Genomic DNA, 12,228 nt, shown 5'->3' on the forward strand with positions numbered 1-12,228 from the left:
TATATATATATATATGTGTGTATTCACGCCTTCACATTTTAATGCATTTTGTCTCACAATGCACAACCCCGGAAATCATATCATTTAACCATTATTATTTTATGATTCATAAGTGCCCCCTTTTGAAGCTCAGTGTGCCCTTTTCCCGACCCCACACTCAAATGCAGACTATTACCCAGAAGCCCATGCAGTAAAACATATAGTCAGAAGAAGACTGCAAGGGTTTTTAGACCTAAGCAACTGTTCATAAAAAATGCTATATTTTGTTTTATAGAAACCATATACATTGATCTAACCATTTTAATGTAGAGTCTTACACAAAATCACATGTACTAATGATTTTAATACAAACATCAGATCTCACTCTAACTAAAAACTATAATTTATTATGCTGTTTTTGTGCTGTTTAAACAGGTATAGAGGGTATGGAGTGTTCCTTGCCCACCGACGGACGCCGTGTGCCTCTCAGCCAGCTCTCCCAGGACAGTTTTCGGGAGTGCCAGATCACCCTCACCCTCACTGATTTCCTCATCATCATCTTCTCGGGCATCTCCGTCTCAGTGGCCGCCATCATGGCCAGCTTCTTCCTGGCATCCACCGTCCACTGCTTTCAGCGCTGGAGCAAGGGTACTAAAGGAGACGAGGAGGAGAGTGAAGAATGAGGAGGGGGTTTAGAGCTGAATGACCTTCAATCTGATTCAGAGCTGCCAGTTCCTGACAGAGTTCAAACAAACAGCGTGACTGAACAGAGACCAGGTAGAACTCGAGCAGAAATAACCTGATTGATAGTGTCAGCACTAATAAAGTGACTAGTAGAGACGCAGTACCCTCAAAATTGAAGGATATTTGGTATGAAAGCAAGCCTTAGTATGCAAACTTCCAAGGATTTACTTGTTAAAGGAAATTCTTTGTGATCTTGTCCTGCAGTAGAGTTTCAGTGTTGTTGAATACTCGTGTCCGTAGAGTTTCCCTTCATGTAGTCAATATAAAGTTAGCAAAATACAACTGTGCTACTTGTTGATTGTGTCAAATTAGCACAGGTAGACAGCGATGATTCAGACAAGCACTAATGATCGATGGTGAGGAATTATCGCTATAGAAAGTCATGCAAGGTAATGTTGCAGCTTTATACAGCCATGTATACATGATAGAAGCCATTTTCCTTCAAGTTTGAAAGATGGGAAAAAATAACTTAGACTTTAGAGAGATTTCAGAAAGCATTACCTGTAATTGAAAGTAGAGAGCTTAATGTGAATAGTCGTGTCAAATACTGCACTTTAAAATGGTCCTACCTGACATCGGCCCTCAAACCACCAGGTACACTGGTTCCACCCAGATCTGCCAAAGAATGCTTTGATTGAAGGACTGAGGTTAATGTGTTTTGAAATATAGATTTATTTTTCTTTAAAGAAAGTTTGTGATCTTAGCAAGATTACATTTATTTAGCGTAATTATTGTACTACTCACATATAATGATATATAATGTCCTTAATGTGACTAAAGACAATATCTATGAGATGGAGATAAGTTCATTATACAAATGTCATTGTATTATTCAATTATTTATGTCTTAAAAGTATATTTGAAAAGGCATACAGTGGGCCCAACACATATATGGGCATTTAAGTCGGACATTGCAATATGTAACAAAATACTGAAGCAAGCAAAAGATGCCTGTTTGGTTTAAAAAAAAATAATAATAATAATAATTATATAATATTATCAAAAATTTAAATTGAATTAAATATATACACAATAAAAAAAAATGGTAAAATGCGATTGCAACAAAGTCCCAGAAAAGTGACAAAAGGTTCTGCATTCTTCATTTGCTTATGTCACATACTTTGTTTTCTAACAAAATGATGTTCACACATTTTTAAGTGCCACTTAAGTGTCCAAATATGTTTTGAGGCCACTGTACGTTCACGTGTCTACAGATTGCTGTCTTGTGTCGACTAATAATAATACAGTGTGTAACTGACTGGCATACATTTCTGTTCAAAATGTCAGTTCCAAGAAAATTATTTTGTCAATAGAGCGTATGGAGAAAATAATTTTCGAATGTCAGAAAAAGACATTTGATTGTTTGTGTTTTCCTTTATGAATATTTCTATCAGTCTTGCTTCTTTCATATCCTTATTTGAAATGGCTTCATCTGTCTATAGAATTAGGTTAATGTCTTTTGCACAGTTTCAAGAATCGCATTCATTAATATCATAATATATCACCATCCTCTGCTCCATTGTTGCTGTCGACAGATGCTCTGGATGTACTATTCCGAGAATATAAAGCTCTTTTTCCCAGACAGGTATCACAACTTCATTTTGCAGTGCATGAATTATTAATTGGATGTGTGAAATGAAGCAGACAGTGTGCTAGCCTTCAAAAATGTTGGGGATGGAAAACAAATCATTGCGATTCAAAGACCATCTTAGTTTAAAAGAATTATATTCTGCTCACACAACCTCAGCCATCACATTGTGTTGGATGTAAAAAGCACGAATGCATATTAATGTAATGTAACTGTTCTGGTGTCAGGACACGGTTGACCCATATGCACAAACTTTCAAAGCTAGACTGTAGCATGTTATCATCAGCAGAACTCAAACCTGCAGCTATAATATTGTCATATTGAATGATTTTTAGTTTTTGTTTTTTTCCACATATATTCTGAAACAGCTGTTCAGTCAACCAGTAAAAAAAAAAAAAAAAAACTTTGTATTTGCAAGTGAAATGAGGCATTATAGTTGAAAAATTCAAATTAAAAACAAATGTTATAGACACTACTATGCCATGACAATAGAGCTGTTCAGTCATGTAAGGGAAACAGGTCAATAATTTAGCTCAAAGGAAATCATTTATCATGACGTCAGTTTTTTTTTTTGCAGACCTCAGCATGGCTTCCTGTTAGAATTTCGAATTGGTTTTTTAAATTGCGTTTTAAATAAAACAAGAAATATAAAGTAATAACTATAACGAGAGTAAACTATATGAATAGACATCAATGCATACACAGCCAAACCTCAAATGTGAAATGTGCAAAAAATAAAGCAAAGGTTGATATAAGGAGAATCAGTTGTTAATTAAGCATCTTTATATTTTAAATTGTTAACTCATAAATCAAAAACTGTTAACGTATTTGAAATTCCTGAGGGAACTCATGACCTGAAAGTTTTTAGTGCTACAAACAGAACAGTAGCTGATTTTGCACGGATCGGTTGAATAATGACATTTGCAATGACAAAATGCATCAAATTTCCATAATCAATACTTTCCTTCATTGTCTACAGTAGCAAGTAAAATATGGCGTGTTCATTGCTGTACCGTCTGTTTCTGAATTCAGTATTTGTCGTTTGAAAAGAGCCCAGAGCTCCCAGCATCAGTCATATCCTGTGTCATAACTGTGACACTGAGCGATGTAGTAAAGATGTGTGTTCCATCATATCGTGGAGTATATTTGTTCTCTGTCTTAATAACTGAACACCACATATACCTAGAAAACCAACTACTATGTAGTTACAGTACAAAGAAAGAGGGAAACATTTAATTGAGGGGTTTTCCTGCATGACCCAATGGCAACATCATCCAGTACTTTGTTTTTTGCTCCACATGGCAGTGCACTGTTGATGAAATACAATATCATATTAAACAGTAAACTATTTTCGACTGATCTTTTATTTCCTTACAATGAATTTTTTTTGTTTTTCATTTTTCTTATCATTCCCTTAAGGCATTGGTCTCAAACTCAATTCCTGGAGGGCCACAGCTCTGCACAGTTTTGCTCCAACCCTAATCAAACACACATCGCTAGAAACATCCAAGCAGGTGTGTTTTGGAGCTGGTTGGAGCAAAACTCTGCAGAGTTGTAGCCCTTTAGGAATTGAGTTTGAGACCATTGCCTTAAGGCTCTGTAAAACAGACATGTTTGAGTTAGACATTAATCTAATGGATTCATTTTAGGCATGTGAAACTGGGTTCTAAACACAAAGGAGACACCACATTTACTAATTTCATGCCCCAGTATTAACGCTTGTGACGTCATTCCATGGGTGATGATTAACTGTCAGGTCATGTCTGCAATCTGTCAGGACCACAGATAACTTCTCAGGGGCTTAAGGTCTAGATGCCCTCGGAAATCAATCACATCATGTTTGGTCTTAGATCTGCAGAATAAAATGATGAAAACAATATATTTAGTTAAGTTTTAATCTCTCTCTCTCTCTCTCTCTCTCTCTCTCTCTCTCTCTAACTGTCAAATATTCACCCATCACTTTAAGTCAATTGATAGGTGTTGAAATGTTATTGACTCCAAGCTTTGTGCAATTCTGAGAAAATCATTCACTCACCATGTTGTTCCAAATCTGTATGCATTTTTTCTTTTGAGGAACACAAAAGTAGATTATTTTCGAAAACATTTATGTGGTTAACATCGACTGAAACACAGAGTCGGTTCAGAAAATCTCTCCAAATATTCCTTTTCAGGTGAACTTTCCCTTTAAATCCAATAAACATATACCTTAAAGGGATAATTCACTCTAATATACAGTATATATACAGTATATGTTATTTACTCACCCTCGAGATGTTCTGAACCTGTATGCCATTATTTTTCATGCAGAATCTTCATGCTGCTCTTCCATACAATGCCAAAAAAGGACAAAAACAAGACTATTACAAGAGTTCTAATGCTATTCAATAAAAATTTAAGCCATTATTGACTGAAAATCATCTTTTTACTGTAGCTCTCAATTCAAATGTAGTGCTTGTGCTGCAGAATGAAATAAACTTAAAGGCATACAATTTTGTACTTTTGTCGGTCATTTCATCACACAAAGCTACTTATCGCTTCAGAAGACTAAACATTGCATTCAGATTTGAAACAACATGAAGCTGAGTATACTTAAATCTTTAGCAGAACTATTCCTTTAATTATCTATCTAAATATGAAACCTTCTGAAAAATTAATTTTGTCAATATGTAAACTGAACAGTTCACAACCTTTTTTCTTAAAAGTTTTCATGCACAAATGGATTATCGTCATATTTCAGTTTACCTCCAAGTCAGTGTTTGCATTCACAAATGATGTTTTTTGATGCAGATTACAGCTGTGGAGACTAAAAGCATGGTCCAGTTCATGTGACACAGGTGTTTGCCCACATTGCTGTTTTATAATAGAGCAGATGGTCAGCCCCTGATTTCACTGTTTAGATTTTCCCACATGAAAAAAACCCCCATAAAGTAATGGGTGGACAGTGACGCAAGTGTGATTACCCTTTCAAGAGAAGTGCCAAAGCTGTTCTACTTAAACCTGCAGTTAAAAAAAGATATGATGAGAACACTTAGGCAATGATGGGTGGAGAACCCTCCTGCAAGCATTTACTTCATTTGGTTACCATGGCTACAGGGCCATAGGCTTGCACGGTGGGATGCCGAGGCGTGAGCTTGGAGGGAGAGGCGGGAACAGTCACGGCCACAGCCTTTTACACTTGCTTCCTTGTCTGTCCTGCTCACACTAAGAGGAACTGCCATATTGGGGAGATTCGTGTCATCAGGTCCCGTCTCCTGATTCTATATTCAGCGCTAAAGAGCAGGTAGGGGCATCAGAGGGTCACCTTCAGCTTGGAGCCCAGTCTCTTCTCATTAGCTATGGTTCACATAATGGCACTACAGAGAAGTCTCTTCAGATTAAGATGGTGCTGACCTCTAGTTTTCACAAATGCACACTCTCTCCAACGTAGGCCTGATACGCCCAGGATTTTTTGCGCAAGAGTAGCCAGAGACATGAGATGCAGATTAAATCCGATCCTCTCTGTGTACAGTGGCACAGTGAGCATTTGTTTCATAACAATTAATACACTAAACCTTTTAGAGGGATATTACTGTCTGTTTACAGTAACGTCCCCACTTTGCATGTTTTTTTGTTTTTTTAGTTTGAACAAACCAAAAATATAACATGACAAAACAGTACATATTTTATATATATATATAAATGTATGTGTATGTATTTATGCACAACTGCTTTCCCTCAGCAAACATTGTGAAGTGAATTAGAAGTAAGATGACCTAGAAACCCTTGAGAGAGAAACAGCAAGGAATGCTGAAGAAAGAAACGGACACCTCTAGAGAGAGCTCTGTGCAAAGGCTCGCTGATCTTAGCTTAAACTTGAGGTAAAGTAGGTTTCTCCGGTTACTGTACTGCAGCCTCTGGGGCCTAAACTTGTACCTGCATCCTCATTTACAGTCCAGAATGCTTAAATATGGTAAGACTCTTTTCCCCCAGTTGTCACATTTATTTACTCTACCGTTCAGATTTTTGGGGACTTTTCTTCTGCAAGGATGCATTACATTGTTACAAAGGATTTCTGTTTTGGGAAGAAAAACAAATGTTTCCTGGTTTCCAAAAAATATCAAGCAGCACAACTCTTTTCAACATTGATAATAATAAAAAATGTTTCTTGAACACCAAATTATTACATTTGATTTCGGAAGGATCATATGACACTGAAGACCAGAGTAATGACTGCTAAAAATTTAGCTTTGCAAATCACAGGAATAAATTACATTTTAAAAGATATTAAAATAGAATGCGTTACTTTAAATTATAATAATATTTCATAATATTACTGTTTTGTATATTTTATGAGAAAAATACTGCCTTGAGCATATGAGACTTCTTTTAACATCATTAAAAAAATATCTTACTGACCCAAAATTGTGTTCCTTTAAAATACAAAAAATGAAAAACAATTGTATAGATCACAACTCCTCGAAAGCAAATATTGTTGAGGAATGCCATGAATAAATGAATATTGATCATGAACTCTTGCCAGTGTATTAAGCTGAAGGGTGTTTCATTAGATACACACACAGGAACGGGAGATTGCTGGGAAAACAGCGGTGGGGAAAAAGAGAGAAAAGTAAGGAAGAGGATGATACACAAACCAGTCGATCAATGGCTATTTAGGTCTGGCAGTTCAAGAGCAGTGTGTGTGTTACAATATGTGTGTACAGTGGGGTCTAGAGCTACAGACCACCAGAGATGCCCAAAATGAGTGCAGAAAGACATCTTTAATTGACCTCGAACCCATAGGTTACCTGCTCACACACAGCATAATGCACACTATAAATGCCATCAAAACATCACACCAAAAAACTAGACGGGCAGTATTTCACATGAGCACATGCTCTCAGCAGTTGCCATCTGTGTACATATCACACACACTGACAACAAGGACAGCAGAATTACGTATACAGTGACTCCTTGTGAATAATAACCTGGTCTACTTTCATAACATTTATTGTATGATATCCTCACATTTGCATGGAGAAGATGGATTACAGATGTCTAGCAGCACCAGAGAGCCGACCTCCCATTCGCTCCTGACAGATTGAGGGTGTATGGACAGCTTTATTATAATGCAAAAACCGCATGTGACCTGAATCATGCATGTGGGCAGAAGTTGGCACGTCCCTTTCAACAACCTGGCTTTTTGACCCCTGACAAACCTGACATTTGAAGGGATAAAAAGAAAGAATCAATCAGCGCATACATCACACGCATTTAGGAAACAAAGCTTGTAAAAACAACATCGGGCAGATGTGGGTAGTCATCAGATTTTAATTTTCGCGTCTGGTTTTTGCTGTAATCATCCATCAAGGCTTGACAATATTGTGTCTGGCTTGGAAATGGTGGATGTGGCCTTGTACAATGTGAATGAGCTTTAATGAGATATTCTTCCAAGGCCACATCCCTCTAATGTGATTGATGTCCGCTCATATTTCTCAGATTAATTCAGTGTGGCAAAACTGATTGGACAGAGGAAAACAGGGAGGGAGACGAATAGGAAGACAGAGAGAGGGAGACAAACCACATTTCACAATGAGTATTGTCATTCTTAATGAGGTCGATCTATTAGCCATTCATCAAAAGCATGTCCTTTAACAAGCCTTCTGCTCAATCACAGAGAAAATATTGAATAAAAGGATGCTACGGCCATTGGATTCAGATAAACTGGGGTGACTTTTAAAATTTTGATTGTTTCTTATAAGTGCTACATCTGAACACTCCCCTCACCTGCTATTGGTCAGAACCAACAGATAGTCCCGCCCCAGACTCACTCCATTGGTTGAGCCAGTGTTGCTGTTGTTGGGCTGGTCTGCTCAAACAAACAAAAATGTTTACACTTTTCAGGGAATCGACATACAAATAAGTTACTCATAGATATTAAACTGGAAAATCACTTCTACATTGTTATGTACTGCACACTATCAAGTACAAGCAAACTTGTTAGTGTGTGCAAGCAAACAGCTTTGATTCCCTTTTGAAAATAGAGCATGGATCCATATGGCCTATTTAAACTCAGTTAAGAAGTGTTGAGTCTGCAGTAATGTACAGGTAAATGGAACATTGCGAATTGGTCAGAACCTCATGTTCTAACAACCTGTCTAATGACTTTTCTTTCAGAAATTACCCTCACTCAATGAGCTATGAGATTAATCACCATACATTTTAACGTGTTACACTAATCGGTGATTTAATCATTCAGCACAGTAATTATGTGCTATTAAATATGCTTAAATATGTGTATATACATTTACAGAGGTTGTCATATGAAATTAAACAGAGCAACTGCATAATGAAGACAGGTGTTGATATTACAATATTGGAACTGTACAGAAAGAGTCTTCAGGAGGTGGTCTGATCAAGTAATTATGGTGACAATTGTGTGTTAAAGGAATTGTTCACCCAGTTACAGAAAACGTACTCACACTCAGTGGATGAATGTGTCTTTATCAGAGCAAATTTTGAGAAATTTAGCATTGCATCACTTGCTCACCAATGGATCCTCTGCAGTAAATGAGTGAGAGTTCACAATAATCCAAGTAAACCACACAACGCCAGCTTTTTTCAAAGACATGAAGTATGTAAATGCATAAATCTGATACTATGCATATTATTAGAGATCAAGTTTAGGGTGGGTTGGTTGACCATCTAAACCAGCTGATCTTTTTAGCTCTAAATAATTATATTCTAATCTGTGTAGACAGACATCCCAACAAAATACTTGCTGTTCTATTAAAGATCTAATATAATCTACACCTCTGTGCTCTCTTCCCCTGAGCCTTACAATAAGTTGCAAAGCACATTAAGAAATGCATATATCTGAAAAGGTCAACTTTGTTTTTGCTCACCTCACTGCACATGAATCTGATGTAATTAGGACTCTGCTACAGTGGCCCAGAGCAAGGGAAATTAATGATGGGTAAATACAAAATAAATGTAAATAACAAACAGTGGGTGGGCAGCGCAAACATGCTTCAAAGAGAGAGGAGAATAAACCATATTAACTGAGAATGAAATATCTTCATGGCAGTTAATGTACCATGTCCTGAAGTCCTTCAGGCTAAAAGCCAAATACATACATGAACGGTACAAACGGATATATTAGGACTAATTTGCTATTTTGATATTCTCTGGTGTGATTTTCAATGGATGCAATCTTTGGTCTCAGTTAGCTGCCCTTAACAAGCTGCTCTTATTTGATGGAGAAAATAAACATTTAGTTAGAGCATAGCAGGATTCTGAATGGATTTGCACCTCACTTTTATTTAGTTCTGAATACACAATATGACAATGTGAAAAAAATCACTTGATCACCAATGGATGGGTGAATGAGTGCTGTCAGATTAAAAGTCCAAACAGCTGTAGCATTTGGACCAATCAGACACACAACTTTTTGTTATATAAAAACAAACACATAATCATTCTATAATTTAACATTTTGTGAAGTGAAAAGTTGCATTTTTGTAAGAAACAAATCCATCATTAGGACATTTTAACTTCAAACCTAAACTACGAGTGCTCTGTTCATAATATTGCATTCTCCAGTGAGAAGGTTGTCACATCTGAATCAGGAGAGAAATATGCACTGATTAAGCATCGTGTACAAGTGAAAACAGTCCAAAACAGTTCTAAACAGTTCTTCAGTTTGGTGTGAGAGGACAACAGGGGACAGACTTTTTCACATTGTGATGCTTTTATCATTTGTTTGGACTCTCATTCTGACGGCACCCATTCACTGCAGAGGATTCATTTTTGAGCAAGTGATTGTAAATTTTTCTAAATCTTTTCAGATAAAGAAACAAACTCATCCACATATTAGATGGCCGGAGGGTGAGTAAATTTCAAGCAAATTTTGTTTAATGGTGAACATATTCTGGCCCAGATCTTGATTTGCTAATTTCCTGACCCACAATAATTAAATCAGACCCCCAGTGTCATTAAGCAGGAAATCATCTTGTTGTTTGGGTCTTTTGAACTTCATTATATGAACAGAGGTTTGAAGCTGAAAAACATATTTTCCCACAATATAAGATTTTTTATTTTTTTCATTTTCATATTCATTTGTAGTGACACTAAAATGGTTAGAAATGTGCTAGAGTCCAATTTAACCTAGAGAAGTCATGTTGCTGGCTCTTTTATATTAGATGTGTTGTCAGACTAGGTGAATGTCACACCACATGGGGACTATGGGGACAAAAACCCTGAATCAGCCTAGCTGTCAATCAAACTGACAGATCACTGTACCACAGAGTTGTTAGATCTGAGGGAGAAATTACTTACACTTTTACATTGCATGTTTTCACATAGCTTCAGAAATAACTACAATGATACACTAACAAGAATTTAACCATTACTTTAATTTGACCATTAATGAAATGCTTGGCTGTAATGAAGGTCACAGGCACCTCATTTAAACTGGGAAATGCACCTTTAATTTAACCAAACTGAGTGGTCACTAAAACCTAGCTTATTCACATTGTTTAATGTCGTATTTCATAGTATTTGATATGTTTTATTGTTGTACTGCCCATTATTTTCTCATGTAATTTCAGGAGGCACTGTTGCCCTGAAATAAAACCCTGCAACTACCTTATAAGTGCTAAGCACAGCATATACAGAGATCAAATAAACAAGCATAATCCATGCCAAAACACTGCATATGTGTAAATGAGAATGTGTGTACGTGCAGAAGAAAGACAGACTTATGCTTAGTTAGACTATGTACGAGAGCTTAATCACATCTGCCAGAGCGCACCATTATAGCAAGCCTGAGGCCTTATAAACCCACAGCAATCTCAGCCTCGGTAAAAAATCACATCCACTTACACCAACAGCCATGCAAGAAGCAAAGGGAAATCAGCACACCGGCCTTGTGCTGAGAAAATGTATTCAGGGACTACAGATTTAACCAAAGGTTCTGTGAGGAATGAGCATGAATGAAAATCTGTGCCGAAAACTGCTTAAGAACATGCTGAAATTTGATTACATGAAGAATAAGAGATATGAGAGAGTGCAGGTGTTGTGTTTTGAGTAAACAACATCTCAGCAGTAATATCTCAACCATATTTCATAAATTAGTTTACATGAGGTCCAAATAATGGGATTTTAGCACTATCACAAATGTAACTTGAATCCTAATGTGCTAGTAACAGGTGCACATGGGGTCAGAACATTTATCAACAACAAAAACTTTTTTGAGCCAGTGAGATTTTTTTATTCATTTGTGCTTTAAAATTATTATTTGATTGTTTAATCTTGAAATTAGCTGGATGGATTGTTTTATGTTAGGCTGCCGCCTTGTGGTGTGATGAACCAAATGAACTGAAGTCATATGACGGCACCTTGTGGCACCACTGTGAGAGTAAACCTGCAAAGCAAACAATCAATAGGTTCAGTGGGTCATATTACAAATGAGAACAATCAAACTCTCATTTTAGAATCGCGGGAAGAAAATGTTTGCAACAACACATTTGTATTCAAAGCTCATGTAGGCTACTTCAAGGTGCTTAGAACGGTAATAATTCTGAAAACGAGTACAGATCAAAACTTACATCTTTTGATCTTTATATTATTCGTTATTTTCTTTATCTTTTTATACCTTTATATTACTTTTAGCCATTTAGCAGACGCTTCTATCCAAAACTAAAAGCTAAAACTCTATAAATACTATCTATATCTATCTATCTATCTATATCAATTTCAGTGTCCCAACTTTTTTGGAATTGGGTTTGTTTTTTATTTTTTTTACTAGTTTTGGATTTAAAAACTACGGTGGCCGTGAAGTGCAAAACAAATCACAATTCTGAAAACAAAATAAATTACAAACGCAAATGCAAGTCTAAAAAACAAAATAACAATTCAGAAAGCACAACAATTCAGAAAAC

General features: G+C 36.5%; 1 protein-coding gene across 2 annotated transcripts in view; it reads left to right on the plus strand.

The window, feature by feature from the left end:
- Positions 1–12,228, plus strand: part of LOC107568719 (leucine-rich repeat-containing protein 38-like) — a 38,143-nt gene that overhangs the window by 22,447 nt on the left and 3,468 nt on the right. Inside the window, exons 2-3 of one of the 2 annotated variants that reach the window (XR_001606804.1) lie at positions 415–823; positions 4,447–4,449. Coding sequence is in view for 1 of the 2 variants with exons in the window: in XM_016254766.1 (XP_016110252.1) it covers positions 415–662 (248 nt within the window). In the remaining variant the exon portion in view is untranslated. Of the gene's footprint in view, positions 1–414; positions 1,622–4,446; positions 4,450–12,228 lie in introns of those variants that run through there. The other variant, XM_016254766.1, reaches the window with a different exon arrangement.

The sequence above is a fragment of the Sinocyclocheilus grahami genome, unplaced genomic scaffold (genome assembly GCF_001515645.1).
Source record: "Sinocyclocheilus grahami isolate Dianchi unplaced genomic scaffold, SAMN03320097.WGS_v1.1 scaffold3.1, whole genome shotgun sequence".
In the NCBI taxonomy this organism is placed as follows: domain Eukaryota; kingdom Metazoa; phylum Chordata; class Actinopteri; order Cypriniformes; family Cyprinidae; genus Sinocyclocheilus; species Sinocyclocheilus grahami.